Source organism: Eurytemora carolleeae, unplaced genomic scaffold (assembly GCF_000591075.1).
Source record: "Eurytemora carolleeae unplaced genomic scaffold, Eaff_2.0 scaffold76, whole genome shotgun sequence".
NCBI classification, from domain to species: domain Eukaryota; kingdom Metazoa; phylum Arthropoda; class Copepoda; order Calanoida; family Temoridae; genus Eurytemora; species Eurytemora carolleeae.
In genome coordinates, this window is record NW_019396128.1 from 236,517 (window position 1) to 263,339 (window position 26,823).

Consider the following 26,823-nt stretch of genomic DNA (forward strand, 5'->3'; position numbering starts at 1 on the left):
AAGGCTTTGAAATATAAGTCGGCAGCAGAAAAGGGAAGTTTTGTTTTCAAAAATGTTTTAATTTTTGATTAAATATTGATAAAAATATGATTTTCATTGTTTAAAGTGTATTATTATCTTTTGTGGAAATTGTACTGTAGTTTAGGAGGAATAAAAACATAACACAAACTTTAGTTTATGAACTAAAGAAAACTGAGTGAACTTTTTCTCTTACATATTTACATATTTTTACTAGATTTTCTGGTTAATTCGTTGAGCTGTAATAGGAGAGGGGAGGTATCAGAGGGGGAGGGAGTATAGTGACACCCCTCCCCTTTTCCTAGTTTTTCTCATTTTCCGTTCTGTCTGTTTATTAGATAACTTCCTCTTCTATCTTCTCCCATATAACCTGGAGAAACAGAAACCATTCAGTTAAACAGATAGTTTGGAGCAGAATAGTTTATAACAGGAACCCTTCAGTTATACAGATAGTTCGGAGCAGAATAGTTTATAACAGGAACCATTCAGTTATACAGATAGTTTGGAGCAGAATAGTTTATAACAGAAATTATTACATATAGTTCGGAGCAGAATAGTTTATAACAGGAACTATTCAGTTATACAGATAGTTCGGAGCAGAATAGTTTATAACAGGAACCATTCAGTTATACAGATAGTTCGGAGCAGAATAGTTAATAATAGGAACCATTCAGTTATACAGATAGTTCGGAACAGAATAGTTTATAACAGAAATTATACAGTTATACATATAGTTCGGAGCAGAATAGTTTATAACAGAAACCATACAGTTATACAGATAGTTCGGAGCAGAATAGTTTAAAACAGGAACCATACAGTTATACAGATAGTTCGGAGCAGAATAGTTTAAAACAGAAATTATACAGTTATACAGATAATTCGGAGCAGAATAGTTTATAACAGGAACCATTCAGTTACACAGAAAGTTCGGAGCAGAATAGTTTATAACAGGAACCATACAGTTATACAGATAGTTCGGAGCAGAATAGTTTATAACAGGAACCATACAGTTACACAGAAAGTTCGGAGCAGAATAGTTTATAACAGGAACCATACAGTTATAAGTTCGGAGCAGAATAGTTTATAACAGGAACCATACAGTTATACAGATAGTTCGGAGCAGAATAGTTTATAACAGGAACCATACAGTTAAGAGGTTTCGAGAATTTCTTTCTGTAAGAGGTTTTGTGAATTTACAGACTAATAAGAGGTTTTGGGAATTACTGACTAATAAGAGGTTTTGTAAATTTACAGATTAATAAGAGGTTTTTTGAATGTACAGACTAATAAGGGGTTTTGTGAATTTACAGATTAGTATGAGAATTTGTGAATTCACAGACTAATATGAGGTTTTGTGAATTTACAGACTAATTAGAGGTTTTGTGAATTTACAGATTAATAAGAGGTTTCGTGAATTTACAGACTAATAAGAGGTTTTTTGAATTTACAGACTAATAAGAGGTTTTGTGAATTTACAGACTAATAAGAGGTTTTGTAAATTTACAGATTAATAAGAGGTTTTTTGAATGTACAGACTAATAAGAGGTTTTGTGAATTTACAGACTAATATGAGAATTTGTGAATTCACAGACTAATATGAGGTTTTGTGAATTTACAGACTAATTAGAGGTTTTGTGAATTTACATATTAATAAGAGGTTTCGTGAATTTACAGACTAATAAGAGGTTTTTTGAATTTACAGACTAATAATAAGTTTTGTGAATTTACAGACTTATAAGAGGTTCTGAGATGATATGGGATGAAGGATGTGAACCAAGCAGGCGCCTCTAAGTCGATGCAAAAATAAAATACAGGCTTAAAGGGGAGTTTCTTTCAAATCGTAAAAAAACTAGGGAAGACTTTCTTTATTTTTGAGTGGTTGAATCCGCAACTCTACCTTGTTCCAGCTCTGTGACATTAAGACCGAGATTTTCTCCGAAGGGAGTTATCTGTCCTTCTCTTTTCTTCTTCTCAAGAGCTTTTCTTTTCTCATCAATCTGCTCCTTACGCCGCTCACTCTTGTAGAAGTTCGCAAAATTATTTCCTGGAAAAAATTTGAGATTTTTCTTAAATATAATAACAGGAAGAACAAGATTAAGAACAAGACTAAGAACAAGATTAAGAACAAGATTAAGAACAAGATTAAGAATAAGACAAAGAACAAGATTAAGAACAAGATTAAGAACAAGATTAGTAACAAGATTAAGAACAAGATTAAGAACAAGATTAAGAACAAGATTAAGGACAAGATTAAGAAAAAAGATTAAGAACAATATTAAGAACAAGATTACGAACAAGATTAAGAACAAGATTAAGAACAAGATTAAGAACAAGATTAAGAACAAGATTTAGAACAAGAATAAAGGTAAGACTAAGAGTATTAACAAAAGAAATAATAATGGTAATAACCAAAATTAAGAAAAAGACTAAGAGTGATAACAAAAAAAACAAGACCTAGAGCAAGAGTAAGAGTAAGAATAAGAGTATGAGTAAAAGAACATGATTATAATATAATAAGTAGAACAAAAACCAGAAAAGAGAGCAAGAGCAATAACAAAAATTTAGAACATGTGCAAGAACAAGAGGAAGAATAAGAGTAAGAAAGATACCAAGAACTAGAACAAGAATAAGAATAAAAGTCAAAGTAAGGATAAGAGTGTGAGCAAGAGAAAAAGCAAGAGGAAGAGCAAAGTAAGAGAAATAAAATAAAAATAAAAGAAAGAGCAAGACCGACAGCCAATAAAGAGTATAAAAGCATAAACAAGAGCATGGATGAGAGGAAGAGCAAGAGCTAGTAAAAGGATAAGAAAAAAAACAAGAACATGAGTAAACTTAGAACAAGAGCACAAATCAGAAAAAGAGCAAAAACAAGAAAAACAAAAGACACTAGCAAGAACTAAGTAAAAAGCAAAGGCAAGCAATATTACCAATGATAGGAATAGGGAGGGCAACAACTAGAACGCCGCAAATAGCGCACATTGAGCCGCAAACTCGACCCAGAGCCGTTGTCGGAGCTATATCTCCATATCCAACCTAAAACAGGATAAAATCTTCAAGGTTTTAACAAAAAATTTGCGAGTAAAAAATTCTCAATTCTTTTGAGGTCAGAACTTTTGAATAGTTAATCCCTTCACACTAATTCGTATGTTAACATATTAAGTTAAATCCATATTTATATATCTAAATTTTACACCAATCAGAATATGCTCTCGGAAAATACATCTCGAAATTACGTTTCATCCGTTTTCATTGATTAAGTAATTAATCCTTCCAATTAAAAGTTTCCTCTGTGTACATCAAAATTAAGGTGTTGCAGATTAGACCTATATAATTCAAAAGTGTTCATCCTTGATCACATTATTTTTAAAATGTGTTGACAAATATATAAAGAGAAAAAATACCGTTGTCATAGTAATGAGTGCCCACCAGTAAGCATCTAGCATAGTTTCAAACTTTGTATCCTCCACGTTCTCTTTCTCAAATACAAAAGTCAAGGAGGCAAAAATCAAAATCTGAATAAAATTTAAATCATTAGTTTTCTGGGATTTTTTTCGGTGAGATATTAGTATGCTGCCTATTTGTGAACTACTTTATCTACAACTAGCTGAAGGGCCCGGCGTTGCCCGTGGAAAAATTTCGATTTTTTAGCCTGTAACACCCCCCGGCCACCCCTGAGTGTCCACATAAAATTTCCGCCCAATCGGTCCAGCCGTTTGGCCGGCCATCCTATTACATTATATATATATACGAATGTCTTGGTTTTTTTTTATATATAGACAAGACCCATAAAACTGTATAATAGGAAGCTGTTAGACTTAACTCTAAAATAGTCCAATGAACGTGAAACACCACAATTGTTCAGTATTCACGTGGGATTGAAAGTTTACACGTTTTCAATCATAATTCCAATGTTTGAAGAGAACGATAATGTGTTGAATTTCTAGTATGGAACTTAATAAATGCTATTTTTATACTTGTGTGTATAATAATCAAAACTAGAAGTGTCACGAGGTCAAAATGTCGTACTAGTAATGTCGCTTAAATTTGACTTTCTCCTTCTGTGACTCTCTAGTGCTAGTGAAGTATGAATGATTGTTACGTTGTTTAGTAATCAGAATTTGTTTCATAAAAACACGAAAATACGCAAAAGATTTTGTTAATGTCGTCTTCCCATTCCCCTGTAGGATTTATCCCACTGTTATTAATGGTATACTGACCCCCATAGTGATGAAGAGCATGAGAAGACCGAGCTCCTTGTAACTGTTCTTCAAGGTGTACCCCAGGCTCTGCAGTCCAGTAGAGTGCCGAGCAAGCTGATAATAGTTATAGGGACTGTAAACATAATTACAAGTGACTCTCCGTTTCAAGAATGGCATGTTGGATTTGCAACGGTGCCCTTAAAAAGTATTGTCTGATCAAGTAGAATTAGAAATATATGTTATTTCTCTACAAAAGATTCAGAATTCAACAGATTAAACACTTTTAAATCTAGAAACAACGTATCTTCCACATTATTGATTTACAGATTAAGGTTTCAAGAGTAACGTTGTGAAACAGGCATACCCACCCATATATCTCTCACAATTTCTCCTTCTCAACTTATTTTGTATTTTAAAAACCATTTGCCAAAATTTTGCAAATGGAAATTGTTGCCAATAATTCTAGTTTTTGTGGTTCGGAATTAGAATTAATTCTTATTCGTTTATTGTTCAATGCTCATGCATTAGTAAACGTTGTTTGAAGTTAAAATAATAGTGTTTAATTATCATTAAGATTATTCAAATAAAAATTAATGATTTAGTAGCTTTCTATTCAATAATAATGTTGAAATTAAAGAATTCTGTTTAAAAATATAAAATAAATTGTATTTTAACCTCAAATACAACAAATATAAATTAAACTGTATTTTAACCTCAAATACAACAAATATAAATTAAACTATATTTTAACCTCAAATACAACAAATTAATCAAATTTAATTATCATTATTTTTCACTAAAGTACGGAGAACTAAATTAGTTGATGCAGTTTTTATTGTGCTTGATGTGCACTTCTCCTTGTGCGTCCTTCATGGGTGTTCTCAATGTGCGTCCCCCAGAAGCGTTCCCAATATGCATCTTTATTTGCTGTCCTCCATGTGGAGTCAGTTCTCAATGTTCTTTCTCAATCTGCGTCCTCCATGCGCGTTCTCAATGTGCGTCCTCTATGTGCTTTCTCAATGTGCGTCCTTCATGTGCATTCTCAATGTGCGTCCTCCATGTGCATTCTCAATGTATGTACTCAATGTGCGTCTTCCATGTGAATTCTCAATGTATGTTCTCAATGTGCGTCCTCAATGTGCGTCTTCCATGTGCATTCTCAATGTAAGTTCTCAATGTGCGTCTTCCATGTGCATTCTCAATGTAAGTTCTCAATGTGCGTCCTCAATGTGCATTCTCAATGTGCGTCCTCAATGTGCGTCGTCCATGTGCATTCTCAATGTATGTTCTCAATGTGCCTCCTCAATGTGCGTCTTCCATGTGCATTCTCAATGTAAGTTCTCAATGTGCGTCCTCAATGTGCATTCTCAATGTGCGTCCTCAATGTGCGTCGTCCATGTGCATTCTCAATGTANGGGGGGGGGGGAGGTGAATGAAGACTACTTTTCCCCTATGATTACTGTACCTTAAATATTCTCACTATTCTCATAATTCTGAAGAACTGAGCGATCCTTCGAACCTCTGTTAACTCTCCGCTGTTCGAGTTCGTGTTCAGTAGGATTAGGCTCACATAATATCTGAACAGTGAACATTAAAGGAGCTGTACGTAATATCTGAACAGTGAACATTAAAGGAGCTGTACGTAATATCTGAACAGTGAACATTAAAGGAACTGTACGTAATATCTGAACAGAGAACATTAAAGGAACTGTACGTAATATCTGAACAGTAAACATTAAAGGACTGTTCGTAATATCTGAACAGAGAACATTAAAGCAACTGTACGTAATATCTGAACAGTGAACATTAAAGGAACTGTACGTAATATCTGAACCAAAGAAACTGGTAACGTAATTTCAAATGACCCAAAGGAAGCCAAAACATACAATGATAACCAGAAAGCTCTAGAATAGGAAGTCGACTTTTAGACTGAAGTTATGACTTTAAATAAGCCATTGAACATGAGACACAGCAATTGTGCATTGTAAAAAGACCCATTTCACTTAATAAGTGATTTTATAGCTTACTAGTAAAGCTATTTGCTTTGTAACAATATCAAATGCACTTCAGAATTGCTTTAATGTCGTCTTACTTTTCTACTGTTTTTTCTGGTTGTCACGGTATGAAAGTATAAAAGTTTTAGGAAAGTGTTATTAAAATGTAAAACTTTGAAAAGACTTACGGTAGAACTGCAAGTAGATCGATTACATTCATTGGAGTTTTAACAAACTTGCATTTATCAGGACACCTACAGATAGATAGATAGTTAGATAATTAGTTAGTTAGTTAGTTAGTTGGTTAGTTGGTTAGTTAGTTAGTTAGTTAGTTAGTTAGTTACTTAGTTAGTTATTTAGTTAATTAGTTAGCTAGTTAGTTAGTTATTTGGTTAGTTAGTTAGTTAGTTTAGTTAGTTAGTTAGTTAGTTAGTTAGTTACTTAGTTAGTTATTTAGTGAATTAGTTGTTTAGTTAGTTAGTTAGTTAGTTAGTTAGTTAGTTAGTTGGTTAGTTAGTTAGTTAGTTATTTAGTTAGTTACTTAGTTAGTTATTTAGTTAATTAGTTAGTTAGTTAGTTAGTTACTTAGTTAGTTATTTAGTTAATTAGTTAGTTAGTTAGTTAGTAAGTTAGTTAGTTAGTTAGTTAGTTAGTTAGTTAGTTAGTTAGTTAGTTAGTTAGTTAGTTAGTTAGTTAGTTAGTTGGTTAGTTAGTTAGTTAGTTAGTTATTTAGTTAGTTAATTAATTAATTAGTTAGTTAGTTTGTTAGTTAGTAAAACTTCGAAAACGAAGTGGAAACACGCTCACTGATAAATTGTTTTTGTCTTGTATGCGTAAGCTTTTGCTTACGTAAAAATAAATTATTTTTTAAAGTAAAAAGAATTAAAAATATAATGAAACTAACGATATGAGTCTGATGAGAAGTTCAAAAGTGAACCAGGACATATAGATCGCCTCGGCTAGAGAAAAAAGAGGATAATCTATCTCCTCAGTCTCATCCCCACCCTCTCCTGCTCCTGCCTAAACATAAACAATCTCTTCTATATCCTTTATACCATCTCCAGATCCTGCATAAACATAAAAAATATCTTCTATATCCTCTATACCATCTCCTGCTCCTGCCTAAACATAAACAATCTCTTCTATATCCTCTATACCATCTCCTGTTCCTGCCTAAACATAAACAATCTCTTCTATATACTCTATACCATCTTCAGATCCTGCCTAAACATAAACAATCTCTTCTATATACTCTATACCATCTCCAGATCCCCCCTAAACATAAACAATCTTTTCTATATACTCTATACCATCTTCAGATCCTGCCTAAACATAAACAATCTCTTCTATTTACTCTATACCATCTCCTGCTCCAGCCTTAACATAAACAATCTCTTCAACCTCCTCTTTACAAGAGATTATAAAATGTACTATTTATCTTTTTGTTGGAAACCCACTAGGAAGGTTTACAGATCGTCAAGGTTGAAGATACAGGAGAAATTCACAGAAATTAACTCTTTTCGAGTCAGGATATCTTCCACATTTTTGATCAGATTAAGATTTCAAGGGTACCGTTGTAAATCGGGCATTGTCATCTGTGCATGGAGGGTCACGTAAAATTTGCTTACTGTCCCTTTAAAGACGCCATTTCATGCTATATATATCAATATACTCGATATGTATCAACCTCTCACCTAGATTTGACCTTATTATGAATATTCTTGGTATCAATTCATGCATAGTGTATACCTACATATTTGTTTGTTACGGACGTCATGTTTCTATTAATAACTCCAAATTTTGCGGTTTTTTTCTGTAAACATTGATTTGTTTCTAAAATGAAAAAATCGACATTTTTCCAGGTAATTTTCCCCCCTTTTAACCATCTTGGCCCCCTGGGTTGAGGTAATAATATTTGTTCGCGCAATTTCAAAATTTAACAAAAATCGAAAACTTTTGGGTACAATGTTTTGTAATTTAAAACACCATAAACCATCCCCATGGAGTCATGTGAGGTCCCAAACAAAATTTGGGCTCGATCGGTTTTAACGTTTATTGTATACTAACAGAAAAAAAGACAGACAAGCAAAGTATATATATACTAGACTTTTAGGGTGCTTCAAACCCATCTTCTCTTTTAACTGTGAAATTGTTCTCTTTGTAAACAAATACAAAAAATAATTCTGCGGATTCGTAGATTTTGAAAATGTTCAAAGAATTAATGAAAATCGAATTTTGATGGAAGCAAATTTTTGATAATTTGATCATTCATAAACCTTCCCTGGAGCCACGGGAGGTCCCACACAATGCAAAATGATAAAATTATATTTTGAGAGTCAAATTATTATGATTTGTATAAATACCTGAAAGTATGGTAAGGTATTGAGAGTTAACACTATTGTTGAAATGATGATGAAAAGAATGGATATAATCGCTACAACCTAAAATAAAAAAGATAAATAAATATTTTTATAATTGTTTATAACAAGATATTACTTACCCCAAACATAACATTACTTATCCCAAACCTAACTGAACTTATACCCAGATTTAAAATCACAGGAATTGCAGCTTCATAAATGCAAAATGTGTTAAATCAAACGAAATTTTAGAATCTACAATGTCATTGGTTAACCAACAGCTGATGCCAATAATCGATATTAGAAATTCTTTCGTAAATGTCTAGAAAGAATATTACCCTGGTTTCGATATAAACATCAGGAAAGCATTAATTATTTAAACTATTTAAACAAAAATCACCGAACTTTCCAGAAACGTTGGATTGAACATTCCTCCTTGCTTCAATATATCAATCAATTTATAAAAAGAAAATATTAAATATCAAAATCAAAAATGCGCAAATTTTTTCATACAACTGTTTTTTTGAGATTGAAAATTCAAGATTTTTCTTAAAAACATGTTGAACAAGACAAAATTGTGAAATATACATTCCTTTATAAAAGCTGGTTATTTGGTATGCAAAAATTTTCATTTAATCCCGCCCCTTTTAAAAATAATAATAAATAATAAAAATAATTTGTTATTTTTTACAAAGGATCGAATATCGGGATTCAATGATAAACCCGGGGGTTTAAATTTCCATTGATTCTAATTTGTCGGATAGTAAATGATACATTTATTCAATTTAAGTCACTAAAGGCTATTGAAGAAACCTTATATAAAAACAGATTTGCTATACAATATTTAGATGCTTAAATAAGCCCGTAATATTCAATTTCAAATTCACTTATCCTTTGTTTTGTATAAAAATGTGCGGAACAGACTTATGAAAATCCACGAATATGTAAAAATCGGGTTTGCGGCATAAAAAGCGACTTATTTGCATCGAAACAAATACGAAAGCTTTATCCCATGGATCGAGAAATTAAGAATAAAAATTCGTGATAACAATTCTCTTAAAATTGATTTAAAATTACCTTAGCTCCGAGTGAGGTATGAGGTTTCTCAAATAGATCCCAGAGACACTTTTGTATTCGTCCGATGGCTCCTGGTCGGAAATATTCAGGTTCCTCTACCTAGAGATGGGTTTGGTTGGATAAAGTAACTAAAATTCGGACCCTAAAGTGTTGCCAACTCCTAAAGATGGGTCTAGTCGATCCGGAAAGAGGAAAAACTTAGACCCAAATACAAAATATTAGGCCCATATTCTAGAGTTGGGGGCTAAGCCCCCTCCGAATATTTTTTTGGGCCTTAAAGCAAAATATTTGGGCCTAATTTTAAATATTTTAGCAAAACAGCTGATTTCTTGCTTCTTTGATTCAAATATACTCCAGCTTAAGAATCTGAATAGAAAAGAAGAGGAGAGGGGGGCAATCTTGATAAGTGTTTGTTTGTATCTAATAAACGTCAAAACGGCTGAACTGATCGGGCCTAAATTTTGTGTGGGACCTCACATGACTCCAGGGAAGGTTTAGGGATTTCAAAAATTAGTCTTCAACAGAATTCGATTTAAATTAAAATTTTGAAAATTCACGAATATTTTTCACAAAATTCACGAACTTTTTTTGTTTTTGTTTTACAGTGTATACAAAACAAAGAGAGACATGTTCTCAATTGTAATAGAAGATGGGGGCGAAAAGCCTAATATATAATAATATTCATTAGAATAGAATCCATGATTTTAAAACTTGTTTACTTAGAGGAAGAGTGTGAATATTTTCAAACTCATAAAGTCATTTCATTCTTCCTTCATCCAAACAAGTCTTTACCGATTAATATCAACAATTTCATTCGGCCCAAAATTCGGCCCACAATTTTCTTAAGCCCAAAGCAATTTCATTCGGACTGTTTTCTCGTTATGGGCCTAAGATTCGGGCGGTTGGCAACACTTGAATAAGTCCCTAATTCCAAAAATGGCAATTGTATCTAGAGTTCAACCCAGAACTTCGGAAACATTGAAAGAATTTATAAATTGTCGTCTTAATCATTTCCCATTAGGGTTTATACTTTTATACCTAAACATAATTGTAATAAATGAATTAATACCATTGAAATATGCAAGAACAGTTTTAAAGAGCTCCATATAATTATTCAATTAAAAACTAAATATCTGAAGCATTTCATAATCAGTGTATTTTTATAATTTTATTTTATAAATTCTTTCACTGTCTTCATAGTTAAACTGTATATTATAATATTTTCAAAAAGAGCTCAACAATCTGCTAAAGAAGTTGCTTTGATTAAGGCAAAAGAGTTATAAAGATTAGAGTATAGGTGTTGTAACGGAGCTTGAGCACATGCGGAATCAGGTAGATTTTAAAAACATTTTAAACACTAGAGGCGCCAAGGTTATAATGCAAGGAAAGTTAATTGCAGTTGCGAATACTTGTCCCATGTCAGGCTTCGGCATCCGTCTTGTGTTTACATTACCGCCCCAGTACAAAAGATGTGTGCACCTCTAAATACTTTCCTTGCATTATAACTTTGAGAGGCGCTATGTTCGCTTTGAAGTTAAGAAATGTAGAACCCTGTAAAAGAAAGCAAGCGAATCATGTGTATTTCTTTAGTTTTCTACAGACTCAGTGACTTCAACGCCGGAAAATTAATTAAAATGTTCACATAACAGTCTGACCCAAGGAGAATTGAATAGAAGGAGGGGGCGATAAGGTTTTCGTACACTTTGCTGTGACGTTTTTGGACTGCTGAAGAACTAGTTTTTGCGTAACAACAATAACAAATGCAGCCGATCTAATGTAAACAAACATGAGTTAGTATACGGTGAATCTTCATCTAAAGCCAGAGATAGGTCAGATGTCTGTTTATTATTTGTGTTATTGTTTACAATCTTTGTTATTGTTGTTACGCAAAAACTAGTTCTTCAGCAGTCCAAAAACGTCACAGCAAAGTGTACGGAAACCTTATCGCCCCCTCCTTATATTCAATTCTCCTTGGTCTGACCAGACGTTAAGGTGAGGGGGTTCAAGCGATCCCAGGCAGGAAATGGGGGGAAGGGGTTTAGGTGGATGGGGGCGGGGAGGACAACTCTATCTTTCTCTCGCATACTTTATTGCAGTACACTAATTGTTTGTTTACCTTCTCCGCCCGGTCCAGTGACATAAGTTCTCTGGTTTGATAATATCTTTGCTGACAGCAGGGTTCTGAAAAAGGTTGGGTAAGAATAAGTATCATATAACTTTTAATTTGCTGTTGTAAAACTTAAATTTAGTCTATTTAAAAGAAAAAAATAAATTTCATATAATATTTCGGAAAAGATCGGAATTTTTTTTTAATATATTACAATTGCAACTGGTCAAACTATACAAAGTATATTTTTAAATTTCTAATATGTAACCCGCGATAATTATGTATTTCTCTATACTTGTGCAGCATACAATAAAAACTATGAGAAGCTACGAGGTCCCATAGTCGGACCATCAATAGTTTTTTATCTAGTTTTTCGTTAAAGTTTTAAGGAGTAAAGTACACCAAGTAAACTATAAAGTAAATATATATATTATACATAATTTATTTTTCAAGGTTTGATACGTATCATTAGCAACTTTCACCGAAGGTTTTAGGTTTAGATTCTATCGATAATAATTAACAATATTTTCAATAATTAACCACAAACTAATTTACAAATAAAAAAACTTAAACATTTCTTATTTTTAAGCGAATTAAACTTGTTTTAAAAACAGCGGGGTTTATAAAACAGCGGAATAGTAAGACACTACTGTTAGACTTTAAATACACTCTAAGAAATGTTAAATTTTCAACTGAAGAAATTTGTTAAAGTACCGGAGCCAAAGGAGTTGAGTTTTTGCCACAAACTCAAATCTTCTGATCCCAATATCTTTGCAACCTGATGGTGCAAACCTTTGATATTTCAAACTTAGATTGTTTTATCTATAAGTATTAATAGCTTGAAATATCTAAGGTCTACGACATTGGGTTACAAAGATATAGAGATTAGAAAATCAGAGTTTGTGGCAAAAACTCAATTCCTTTAACTTTCTAACAACATTCTTCAAATTTAGGTCTATGACAATTATTATTGATCAACAATTGAAGAATAATGCTCCTTTGTTAAATATGGTTCCGGTGCTCCAACACATTTTGTTAAATAAAAATTTGTAATTCAATCAATATGAAACACAGCAATTGTGCAGTGTACACAGACCCTGTTAAGTAAATTTACAAGCTAGCGGTAAAATGATTTGCTTCATTAAAACATCAAATGCATAAATAGTGTCTACTTTCTTCCTATTCTATAGTTGTATGGGTTACATTGGAAAAATACCAAATTCTTTTTAGACTTCTGAAACTTTTGTTTTCAAAAAGGCATTTTTTAAAGTTATTTTAAAGTTATACAACTAAAATTATTTTTAATATTAATATTAAATTTGTTTTTGTAATATTAAAAATTATCTACTATTTTCTAACAGAGACAAAAAGTTGCCTTGAAATAATTAATTATAAAAAAATCGAATTTGTTGTGAGTTTTCCTGTATTGAAAGGAATATCATTAAAGTTTTAAGAAGTTTTCCTTAATAAGAATATAAACAAAGTTTATAGTTATGTGGAGTTTAAAAAACTGATAAAATGAAGTTAAAAGCAAAAATCCTAGTTAAAGGAACTGAGTTTTTGACACAAACTCAAATATTCTTGTACCTATATCTTGGAAACCCATTGTCGTAGACCTTAGATATTTCAAACTATTAATTCTGTTAGGTCAAATAATCCAAGTTTGAAATATCAAATGTTTACACCCACTAGTTGCAGAGATATAGAAATTAGAAAATTTGAGGTTGTGGCAAAAACTCAATTCCTTTCAACGTTTTTGAATGAATATTTAAAGGTATAGAGAGCCTACGTAGGTATTTACGTAAATGCATGTTTTTGAAGAACATATTTGTCAAAAGCTTTGGCTCAAAGGTCAGAATTTTTTTATGTAAACATGCATTTTTAATTCAAACTGTCTCTTATTTAAATCTGAGAAAATGGATAAAAATTTTAATTCAATTTTTCATAATTTTAAAATCCCGATTTTTTAAAAAATCAGCTTTTTTCAAACTTCCGATAGAAACGGATTAAAGAAGAGTTTAAGAAACGATTTAGAATTAGAATTTAGACCCAGAATTAACCATATATACAAGAAGAGTCTAGTGCCATTATGAATTAACCAGCTCATGAATTAACCATATATACAAGAAGAGTCTAGTGCCATCATGAATTAACCATATATACAAGAAGAGTCTAGTGCCATCATGAATTAACCATATATACAAGAAGAGTCTAGTGTTATCATCACCACGTAAATAATTTTTTCAGTCTGTTCCAAAATTAAATAAAAAAGTGTAAAAACAGGAAATAAAGAACACAAAATGGCACTTTTTGCACTTCATTATCACTATCAATAATAGTTTTGTCACTTAAAACTGTTGACACATGTGACGTAAGTATACAGCCGTACTAAGAGTGTACAAATTCTACGTTGCCATCTATTGTACTTGATAATCTATTTGTATATATGAAATGTTATATATTGTTCTTGATAATCTATTTGTATATATGAAATGTTATCTATTGTTCTTGATCATCTATTTGTATATATGAAATGTTATCTATTGTTCTTGATAATCTATTTATATATATGAAATGTTCAAATCAAATCAAATCATTTATTACACGAAGATTAATATTTTTACAATATAAATATCACATAGAAAAGTATAATCCTCGTGAGGGAAAATTAATCTGGGGAAGATAATTCTCACAGCTTGCTTTTGTTTAGTACGGATCAAGTTAAGATTCTTGCTACTAGTACAACTATAGACAGGAAGACAATAAAGTAAGTGAGGGTGGAAAAGAGCATAGTATTAAGTTATATATTGTTCTTGATAATCTATTTGTATATATGAAATGTTATCTATTGTTCTTGATAATCTATTTGTAAATATCAAATGTTATAGATTTATATAACAAGAAGGAAATAGACCCCGGCCATAGTCTATTTAGGGTAAACTAGACGTCAGTCGAAATATGGTTTAATTATCGTCATGAGCACTCATGGCATTATGCTACCGTTCATTTGAACTAATATCTGAACTTTCAGTTCAGTTAACGAGACAAATCTGAACAGTTCTTCCCATCATTAAACTTGTACTTGTGGACCCATTTACACCCGCTAAATAAAGGTTTTTAGTGTTTTCTACTTTACATTTGTTTGTTGGGTAGTTTATTTTTATTATTTTAATTATGATCATTATTATTTTTAACAGGTTTCGAATTAGAGATAAATATATGTCTGAACATAAGTGAATAAAGACAAGAAGTGTACTTGTTGTAGTTAGTTATACGCAAATATATTCTAGTACAATAGATGGCAACGTAGAATTTGTACACTCTTAGTACAGCTGTATTTCTGACGTCACAAGTGTCAATTCAGTTTTTGTGTCCGACAAAATTATTAATAATTGTGATAATTTAAATTTTGTGATAACATAAGTTCAATTTTATGTGTTCTTTAGTTTCTTTTTTCACACTTTTTTATTTAATCTTGGAAAACATGCTATATTTGACACTTGTGATAGGCTTGTGACATCGTGTATAATTGGTCCATTTCTCTGTTGCCACCTATTGTACTTGAGAATCTATTTGGTTCTACACTACCTGTTTCGTCAATTAATTAATTAATTATTTAATTTTCCAAAAATTTTCTTTCTTAAACGGAACCTTACCTAGATAAAGTTCGTCTATCCCCCAGTAATCTAAATCTTGTTTAAATGCTATAACACATCCCTCCTCTCCTAGATGTAGTTTACCAGTTCGATAGAAGTTCACTATTGCACCGAAACTCCGTGGGTGTCGGTCAAAATAAAATTCATTCTCCTAAACATTATAAGATTTTATTAGAGCACCAAAAAAAATTTAACTTAGCCTTCATTATGTAAAAATTTTCATAGCGAAAATCTTTCGGCGTTTATAAATTTTTTCCAAAATTTTTCTTGTCAAAATTGTAAAATTTTACTAATAAAAGAATCTAATTGTTGATAAAGGCTATAGGAACCAAACCCTTTCATCAAACTCTAATTGTCAAATTATTATATCTTTGCAACCTATTACGGAGATTTTAATATTTCAAAAACTAATATATATATCTAGCATATTTAGCAAAACCATAAATAAATTGAGTCTTTGCCACAAACTCTGATTTTCTAATACCTATATCTTTGCAACCAATCTTAGTTAGTGGCAAACACTCAATTCCTTAATACACAGTTCAATTTTAATTTGAGAAAATACCTCAAGATTATATTTATCGCATAGATTCAAGATTTGATCAGAGTATCTCATTTCCTTCAGCTTTCCCAGTCTAGTTTGAGGCAATCTTTGGAGTAAACTCCAGGTTACGTAGAACCTAGAATACAGGGAGTACTAAACTTGTTTGGAGTAAACTCGAGGATACGTAGAACCTAGAATACAAGGAGTACTAAGGAGTAATCTTTGGAGTAAACTCCAGGTTACGTAGAACCTAGAATACAAGGAGTAATAAGGAGTAATCTTTGGAGTAAACTCCAGGTTACGTAGAACCTAGAATACATCGAGTATTAAGGTGTAATCTTTGGAGTAAGCTCCATGTTACGCAGAACCTAGAAAACAGGAAGTACTAAACTTATCTGAAGTAATTATTTCAGTTTAGATAGGAACTTTAATACAAGAATTTTCAAAGCTTATTCAAAATTTAGTACATTCTCTGTTATAAATCTGAAATATCCTTTTCAATTTTAATTTTTGAACAGACCCCGCCCCCCCAAACACCTACATGTCAAAAGTGTACACTTCTATTTATAATTTCTTATTGATGAACAATACATGGCAATAATAGAATTACACCTTCAACAAATACATCATACAATGAACCCAAGTCACTAATAATAGGGGGAGGGGGGAGGGCATTCATTTACATTTTATAGTTACACAATGCAGGAACCAGTACTATGGCGGGGGATGGGGGGGGGGAGTAATAGGTGCTCTCGTCGTAGTATTTTGTACTCTGTGTTCCTAGTCTCATTAGTGTTCTATCTGTAGTATTTAGTACTCTGTGTTCCTAGCTTCATTAGTGTTCTCTCTGTAGTATTTAGTAATCTGTGTTACTAGTTTTATTAGTGTTCTTTCTGTAGTATTTAGTACGCTGTGTTTGGAAATGTTAAAGGGTATAATTGTGATTAAATGTCACTAAATGTCATTATATTAATTTTATTAATTTTGACTTTATAACGGATAGTAGACGGTTTAGTTTTTAGTTATTAATTAGAAATTAGAAAATTAGAAATTGTGTTAACGATAATTAAAACAAAAATTAACTTTATTGTAGAAATTCCTCTACTTTACACCTAACAGTATAAAATAGAAAACCCCAAATCTGTCTGCATTTACTTTTTGTACATTATAAAACAACAACAAAAAAGATCGCGGAGTTGATTTGTTTTCGTGGATATTCAAAGTCTTACAAAAAAAACATATTTTGGAGACAAACTTTGTAATTCTGAGCATCCTTAAAGCTTCCCCGGGGTCATGTGAGGTCCCACAACAAATTTGGACCGGATTCAGCCATTTTGGATACAAACGGACGGACAGATAGACAGACAGTAGCATTTTTTTTCCTGAAAATAGATTTTATAAATCTTTAATTTTCTGTAAAAGCGACTTGCGAATTTATACAACAGAGCCAAAGAACGAAATTGACAGAATTGCAGTATGTTGATAGACTGACAAGTTAAGTCGTTTTCATTAAGATATCATAGAAACTTAAAATTATCATTTATAATTTCCTTACAAGGCTCCAATTTAACAATTCTATTAATTATTTAAAACTACTTTACAAGGAAGTTAATGGAATTTTACTTTACCAAGGGTTTCCCAGGCCAATTTTAGACCAATTGTGGACGAAATTGGTCGAGGGAACCCGTGGTTAAGGAAAAATTTCCCGAAAAGTAATTGTTATTGTCTTTTGAGATTGAAATGCGCGATTTTTTTCCCGAAAACTTCGCAGAGCGGGTGATTATTTTACATAACTGACCCAAGGGACGTTAAGTAACCTAACCTCCCTCTGTTGGGACGGTTTCTAAAATATAATAAAAGTTCTTTAATTAATTGCAATTATTCTGGAAAGCATTACAGCTTTCTAAGTTGTTTGGATCTATGGAACATAACAACATTATTGCTTAGCAGTTGACCAGAAAAGAGTCTTTACATTAGATATGTTAAATAATTAATACGGTGCTATGTTTACAGATGTTCATTTACTAGTACCTTTCAGAATATTGCAATAGTTACTTAAAGAAATTATAATAGTGCCCGGCGTTGCCCGTGAAAAAAATTTAAAAGATAAATTATATTTTGGAAAAAATTGAACTTTGTAACCTATGTTACCCCTGCTTTTCAATTATGCATTTAGGTTACAATTACCATGCGGGATATCGATTAAAGATAAATTAATCTGCAGACTAACATTCGATCGATATGAAGAATTGATCTCGATATCTACAATACAAGAGTTCCAGCTCTGAGGCCGAATTTAAAGAATTTGAACCACGGCTCAAATATGATACGAGGTTCACAGTTTAAATTCTTGAAATACGGCCTTTGAATGTATAAAATAGAATATAGCATGGCTTTATCTATGTGGAGTTGTACCTTATTCCTCCAACATTGATTATAACTGGAGCCTCTGGTATCTGCTCGGTGTCGAACTGCTCTAGCTTCTTCTGGGTCGGCCAGGAGGATGGCCGTGACGCGTCAGTCTCTGAAGGTTGCTGAAACAAGATTTTACGATTACCAAAACCCGTTGTTACAGTACATATGATTTTTTATAAAAGGTGTCAAAGCGAAGACACAAAAATCCGTTAAGAAATCATGAGAAATCTACAAAAAAGGACATTTTGATTATTGCAAAGAATTGTTACATTTAAAATGAATCTGGTGAATTTAGGGTTTCCATTCGCAAAACTTTTGCGCAATTTTTGCGGAACGAAACGCAAAATTTTTCTTTCTTTGCGCATCAGTTTTGCGCGAAAAAACAACAATTTGCGCAATCATTCGCAAAAGTCATTTCGCGCAAAATTGCCCTATTCCGCTTTTGCGAAACACAAGTTTTGCGCAATTCCGCAACTAGAGTTTTGCGCAATTCCACAATTACGTAAAATCAAACGGTTGGTGACGGTGTGTGTTTCTTATGATTCAATTCTGGAAAAATCTTGTTTTGGAATGTCTTCGATCCTATTGGTCACTTTTACATAATTGACCAATGACAGTTAAGAAGAGTTCAAATCTCACAATTTTCTCGACAATTTTAGTTTTGGACATGCATATTTCCTAAAAGTGGATTCTTCAGGCATTGGTTACTTTCTTGTATTATTTTTTACGAGATGAAAAAGATTTCAGAAATTTGATTAAAAAAAATTTAAGAATATAATTCATACTTGATCAAGCAAAGCTTTTAAGGGTCACTTGAAATTATTTAATAGGATTAAAATATTGCCAAGTTTCACACTCTCTAATTTCTATTTTATTAATTTTGGTTCCTTAATCTAAACTTTTTGTAACTGGAGGTAACTGAGTGTAGTATAATCGTTATCATACTCGTATGTTAATATTTTTTTATGTATGGAATAAATCTTCTGTTGTTTAATTCTAAGCTTAGAATATCAATTTTTGACAATTTGCCTAAAAAGTTACATTTTGCGTAAAACTAAAATTTCGTTTCATGCGCAACTTTCGCAAAAAATATTTCCGGTTTTGCGAGAAAAAAATAGCGCAAAACGCGCAAAAGTTCGCAAAAAACAAAATTTGCGCGAAAATAGCGAAAATTTTGCGCAAAAGATTTAGCCATTTCGTGGAAACCCTAGGTGAATTACTCAACTTTGGTACTAAATCATTGCTAATTTATAAAAAAGGAGGTTTGCAGATGTGGAGAAAGGCTCATACTTTATGTGATTTGAAAGTGGCTTAGTTCATCCGATGTAGAGCACAATTATGTTTTGACAATGGGGGATAAGATATGGATACAAAATTCTAAAATCTTAATTTTTAAGAGTAAATATATAAATGTCCTGATATAATCTTTATATTTGAACAATTTTAGATCCATTAGAATGATACATTTAACACAACATCCTTTTACTTTGTGTCACTTACTAAAAATCATATTTTATTGTTCTTGTTCTGTAGCTAACACGAAACGGAGTAAAAATCATATTTTATTCTTCTTGTTCTGTAGCTAACATGAAACGGACTAAAAATCATAATTTTTTGTTCTTGTTCTGTAGCTAACACGAAACGGACTAAAAATCATATTTTATCGTTCTTGTTCTGTAGCTAACACGAAACGGACTAAAAATCATATTTTATTGTTCTGTTCTGTAGCTCACACGAAACGGACTAAAAATAATATTTTCTTGTTCTGTTCTGTAGCTAACACGAAACGGACTAAAAATCATATTTTATTGTTCTGTTCTGTAGCTAACACGAAACGGACTAAAAATAATATTTTCTTGTTCTGTTCTGTAGCTAACACGAAACGGACTAAAAATATGTACTAAGAAAACCCTTTTACGGTTTTTTTATTATTGTAAAATATGTACATCTTATTAGTGTACATATTGGTGTTTACTGAACCTGGTCATTTCTATATCCTCCGTTTTGTGGATATCCTTTTGTCATTGGTTTCGCCTCCTGCCATCTTCTCACTGCAGCACTATCAACTGGATAAATTTTATATTTTATATATTTTTTACCTCTGGATTGTTGATTTATAATAGTTTCAAGAACTGTAAATCTTTTTTCCACATTTTGTTTCAACAAATCTATCTCTGTAGCTATAGCTGTCAAAATCTAAAAGAAAAAAATTAAAACATATTTGTAAGCTTTTTTATATCCGCTTAAAAAAGATAATTCAAGACATACAGTAAGACCTATAAAACCATGGAATATGAAAAGAACTGTTAGACTGAAGATAATATTTTAAATAGTCCAATAAACATATAACACAGCAATTGTGCAATCACTGATCAAACCTATGTCTTTATACAGTGGTCCGCATTCAAACCAATACAATGATAACGATTTTTTTCTTTATTTCTAAAGAGGTTTATTAGAATTACAAGTTAAGAAGTAAACGAAGAAAAGCTCTTAATTGAACACTCTTTGCTCCATATTTTTGTGCAAAAACTTAACTTGGTTAAAACTTAAAATCAAAATTGAAATAGAATGTCGTCTTCATTCTATTGACATATACGACGGTGACTGCATGACAAAAAAATCTACAGAAGAAATCTTTGTGAAGCTGAGATAGATAACTAACCTTGAAGAGTTGAAGGTTCTGATCCTTATCTGATAGAGCATTAAACTTATCCTTGTCTACTTTCATTGCGCCATTTTCTCAGACAATTTTTCTAAAAAAAAAATACAGATTCATTACAACTTGAAAGTAATCAATAAAGAGGGGCCAACAATTGTGAGAATGGCAATATTTTTTTCCGAAAACTTTTAAAAATACTTTATATTTTATTCTTAGCTTTTTCAATTTTATCATTTCAAACCTTAGCAATATTATCCACCAGAACCCCCCCCCCCTTACATACTAAATTTTCCAGTTTAGCCTACAATTCCTGATACGATTATCCAATTTATGTAAAAATGATACATTTCTTGGCAGAAATATATTTTTATTGCAAACGATTGTTTTTTAAGGAACACTTCCATTAATTAATGAATTAATAATTTGATCTTTAAAAGTATTTATAGTTTAAAATGTCAAAGTTCTACGACATTGGTTGTTAGAAAATAGGAATCAGGAATTAGAAAAAAGAATTTGTGGCAATTAATTAGTTCCTTTGTAATTTATTATCAATAATAATAAAAACTAATAGTTACGATATGTAATCCTTCATTAAAATACATTTAAAGCTACACCTTTTAATATTTATTCATACTATATTAATGTTGAATAAAAAAAAACATGAGTTTAAAGGAATTGAGTATTTGTCACAAACTCTGATTCTCTAATCCTAATAAGGCCCACTCTTCATTTGAGTGTTTAGACAACAAGGCCCACTCTTCATTTAAGTGTTTAGACTACAAGGTCTACTCCTCCTTTGAGTGTTTAAACTACAAGGCCCACTCTTCCTACAGGCCACACTCTTCATTTGAGTGTTTAGACTTCAAGGACCACTCTTCATTTGAGTGTTTAGACTACAAGGCCCACTCTTCCTTTGATTGTTTAGACTACAGGCCACACTCTTCATTTGAGTGTTTAGACTTCAAGGACCACTCTTCATTTGAGTGTTTAGATTACAAGGCCCACTCTTCATTTGAGTGTTTAGATTACAAGGTCTACTCCTCCTTTGAGTGTTTAAACTACAAGGCCCACTCTTCATTTGAGTGTTTAGACTACAAGGCCCCCTCTTCATTTGAGTGTTTAGACTACAAGGCCCACTCTTCCTTTGATTGTTTAGACTACAGGCCACACTCTTCATTTGATTGTTTAGACTAAAGGCCACAATCTTCATTTGAGTGTTTAAACTTCAAGGACCACTCTTCATTTGAGTGTTTTGACTACAATGTCCACTCTTCCTTTGAGTGTTAAGACTACAAGGCCCACTCCTCCTTTGAGTGTTTAAACTACAAGGCCCACTCTTCTTTTGAGTGTTTAGACTACAAGGCCCACTCTTCCTTTGATTGTTTAGACTACAAGGTCCACTCCTCCTTTGAGTGTTTAGACTACAAGGTCCACTCTTCCTTTGAGTGTTTAGACTACAAGGACCACTCTTCATTTGAGTGTTTAGACTATAAGGTCTACTCCTCCTTTGAGTGTTTAGACTACAGGCCACACTCTTCATTTGAGTGTTTAGACTTCAAGGACCACTCTTCAGTTGAGTGTTTAGACTACAAGGACCACTCTTCCTTTCAGTGTTAAGATTACATGGTCCACACCTCCTTTAATTGTTTAGACTACAAGGCCCACTCTTCTTTTGAGTGTTTAGATTACAAGGCCCACTCCTCCTTTGAGTGTTTAGACTACAAGGTCTACTCCTCCTTTGAGTGTTTAAACTACAAGGCCCACTCTTCTTTTGAGTGTTTAGATTACAAGGTCTACTCCTCCTTTGAGTGTTTAGACTACAAGTTTATACAATAAATGGTTGAGGTCAGTTTAAATCAAATCCCATTTCGGACTCTGTAAAACCCTTTTAATGCAGTACAATGCAGTACAATGCAGTACAATGCAGTACAATATATATATCTGTCATAACACAATCTCTACTGAAAACGAACCTCAGGTCGCAAAATAAAAACCATCAAATTTAAATGTTTATTCTAAATTCAAATGTTTAAATTTAGGTGGAAAATACCAAATTCATCACTCATTGTAAACATAACAAAAGATGAAAATGCGCAAATCTTTTTTAAGTGTATGAATGTGAATTAATAGTTATTGAGTTTTTTTGGCTTTAAAATATTCTGTAAGATTATTTTCTCCATCTTATTTAATCCCAGCGGAATTGAGACTTTGCCACAGACACAAATTTTCCAATCCCTATATCTTTGCAACCTGATGATGTAAACCTTTGTTTTGAGTCTTTGCCACAAACAAAAATTTTCCAATCCCTATATCTTTGCAACCTGATGATGTAAACCTTTGTTATTTCGAACTTAGTTTATTTGATCATAGTTTGAAATATCTAAGGTCTAAGACATTGGGTTGCAAAGATATGGGATTAGAAAAATCTCATATCCCATGTTGAACTTCACATGATCCCATAAGTAAAAACTTTGCGCTACCTCTGGCAGTATATTATATATTAGATTAAACGTTATTCCTTAAATTCAAAAGTTTATGATAGATGACATCGAGATCATATAGCTCAACCTTTTCAAAGTTAAAAGTTTTAGTCGGAGGTCAGACAGGATTAAAACATGCCCCATAAAAAAATTTACGATTTTTCCAAATTTAAAAATCAAAAAGAAAGGAAAATATGCAACATTTAATATGCTAATGTCAAATAATTTGAGTAAAAAAGGCTTTTAGATGATGTTACGCGAGCCATGCTGCGTGTATAAAGTCTGCTTGTCACCCCTGTGTATTTCTGAGTTCTCCCTGAAGATCTGTACAAAATATATATATATATATATATATACCCACACACACGTATATATATATAATATACGTGTATGTGGGTTTTGAAGTGTACTATATATATACACATTGGCACAATAATCATAACTTTTGAGGAAAAGAGTATTTGCCACAAACTCTGATTATTCTAATCCCTATATTTTTGCAACCCAACGGTATGGACCTTAGATATTTCAAACCATGCACTTTGTTAGATGAAAGAATTTAAGTTTTAAATATCAAAGGTCAGGATGCAAAGATATTGGGATTCGAGAACTTGATTTTTTGGCAAAGACTCAATTCCTTTACATAAAATTTAGAGAACTCCCCCAACCTTGGAAAACTATTTAATTTTAATTTTTAAGAATTGATTAAAGAATTCGAATTTTCAATTACGTAAAAAAATAATTCCTACAGCCATTAAACAGCAGAACGGTTTTCTTGAAATACTAGAATTAGAATAATAAGAATTAGAAATAAGAATTAGTAATTAACTTATTTCAGTATTGTTAATTTTTTTTGGGGCTAATTGTTTTTTGATAAATAACCTTTAATTTGAATTCACATAGTCTTTCTATCAAGCATTGTTTCTAGAAATTAAAATTTTTTACGAATATTATGAAAAGTTTCTTTTATTTTTATTTACTTTTTCCATAGTTTTCCAGATCTATCTATGATAAGTTTGTTTAAACGAAAGGTTTCTGTCTTCAATTTATTTAATTATCGTTAATTTTGCGTTTGTGTGTTGAGAGGGGTGGGACACGTGTGTGTCCGTATGTTTGTGTGTTGAGAGGGGTGGAACAGGTGTGTGTCCGCATATTTGTGTGTTCGAATTGACGTAAAAGAAAGTATATCCAAGGCATTAATAATTGATAGATTTACCAGACCTACTGCCTACACCCACATTCTTCAAACCAATAGGAAATTATTATAAGTTTTTATAAAAAAAGACATTGTCGTATATTATATAAGAGGTTCAGTTGTGTTGGAGTGTACTGTGAAGCCAATTATTGGAAAAAAATTAAGTTGGTTCGAAAGTCTGCTTCGCCCCCCCCCCTTCCAAGGTATTAAAGTACACCATCCTTATATGTACGCAACTTTCATTCATAAGTGTACAAGTAATGTACAAAAAACAATAATCCTTGATCAGTATATCTATTTATATACTTTGCTTTTCTGTTTGTCCGTTTATATCCAATAAACGTCAAAACGGCTGAACCGATCGGGCCCAAATTTTGTGTGGGATATCATGTGACCCCAGGGAAGGTTTGTAGACGGAAAAAGAAAGTAGAAATAATCAAAATAAAGGGTTTTTCTTTAACCTTGGATTGCTTCTACTTTATCACCCGCTTCTACTTTATCTCCCGCTTCTACTTTATCTCCTCGTTAGCTAGAAGAGAGGGATGTGAAGTAAAGAAAAATGTAAGAAATAATTTTGTTGAACTTCCAAAAATTAAATTTTAAAATTTGAAATGCTTTATACAATAATGCAGTCTCGTGTGCACATAGATTCAGCCTGCTTATGAACAGTCTTATCAATTTTTAAGACAGGTTCAACTTTGAAGTGTCGCTACGCCTTGGGCTTGAATTTTACCGCTCTCATTTTTCTGTAGCAAAGACATGTACATTTTAGCACTTTAAAGCACTTGTTGTTAGCTTTGTTTATTAAGAAGAAATTGGCAATTTTTTTTTGATTTATGCTTGAGAGAGTGAGACCTTTAGATCACAGTGAAACATTACAAAATAATTCTTGTAGAAAAATTATAAATTAAATTTTTTTTCTGCTTCAATGTTTAGAGTAAAAATATATCGATCAAAGGAACTGATTTTTTGTCACAAACTCTGATTTTCGAATCTCGACATCTGTGCAACCCGATGTTGTAGACCCTTGCTATTTCAAACAATGAATTCTGTTAGATCAAAGTGTCTAAGTTTGAAATATAAAATGTTTACACCGTCAGGTTGCGAAGATATAGGCATTAGAAAGTTTGACTTTGTGACAAACACTCATTTCCTTTCCAAAATGTGTTAACTAAAACTGATTGCCATTCTCATGTTCTAACTTCCTCTTTCTTATATCTTTGCAACTTTGTTTCGTAAACCTTAAATGTTTCAAGTTATGCATTCTGCTATAGATCAAATAGTCAATGTTTTGAAATATCAAAGGATTAGAGTTCGAGGCGAGTTATCAGATCCTTTGTAAAGTAAATAAACTTCACAACTCTGCAAAGTTTTATGTTTTAATCGTGCTAAATTTAACAATAGATAATAATCAATTTATATTTTGCCTCTATACCAAGGATATTTTACAATTGTTTACAATTTATAAAGATTATTAAAACGTTGATTAAAACTCTAATTTTCTCAGCGCTACATATTTGCAACCTCATGGCATGAACCTTTGATATCTTAAACACAAAATGTTAGATTAAATGGTGTTTGCTTGAAAGGAAACTGAAATTTTTTATTTCCCATATCTTTGCAATCCGATTTCGTATAGACCTTACATATTTTAAGCTATGAATTTTGTTAAATCAAATAGGCTCAGTTCAAAATATCAAGGTAAAGATATAGGGATTAGAAAAGCTGAATTTGTGACAAAAACTCTAAGGTTTACGCCATCTTAAAATATAACGATTAGTGTTAGTGAAAATGGTGATATTATTAGTATTTCCAAGTAATCAGAATGAATGAACTAAATTAAACCCTTATTAAGCTGTATGTATACCTGGAGCATACGAGGTTGGGTTTAATACCGGAGTTAGGAATGGACTACTACCGGATATTGGAATTAAACCAACCCAACCCAAGTCCTCGAGTTCCCGTAAATATAGTTTATGTATATACGACCTTGTAAATATATCATTTAAAACTTTTTATATTTTTCACCCTAAACTAAGGAATTGCACTACACTGACCAAATTAATAGTGGGGGCCTGGTACGTTAGACGAAATGAGTTTTTGCTACAACCTCAGA

At 32.0% G+C, this 26,823-nt stretch overlaps 1 protein-coding gene across 1 annotated transcript; it reads right to left on the reverse strand.

Annotated features, from left to right (window-relative positions):
- Positions 1-244: 244 nt before the first annotated feature.
- On the reverse strand, positions 245-26,823 carry LOC111695799 (potassium voltage-gated channel protein Shab). The gene is made up of 18 exons (XM_023465238.1): positions 26,575-26,823; positions 21,036-21,126; positions 20,470-20,566; positions 20,351-20,436; positions 18,371-18,489; positions 15,977-16,091; positions 15,412-15,562; positions 11,765-11,829; positions 9,649-9,747; positions 8,575-8,652; positions 7,116-7,231; positions 6,400-6,465; positions 5,683-5,794; positions 4,236-4,331; positions 3,420-3,530; positions 2,946-3,051; positions 1,916-2,062; positions 245-388 (listed from the first exon to the last, which is right to left on the reverse strand). Exons 2-18 carry the CDS (start codon positions 21,099-21,101, stop codon positions 330-332), a joined length of 1,689 nt encoding a protein of 562 aa, XP_023321006.1. The 5' UTR covers positions 21,102-21,126; positions 26,575-26,823; the 3' UTR covers positions 245-329.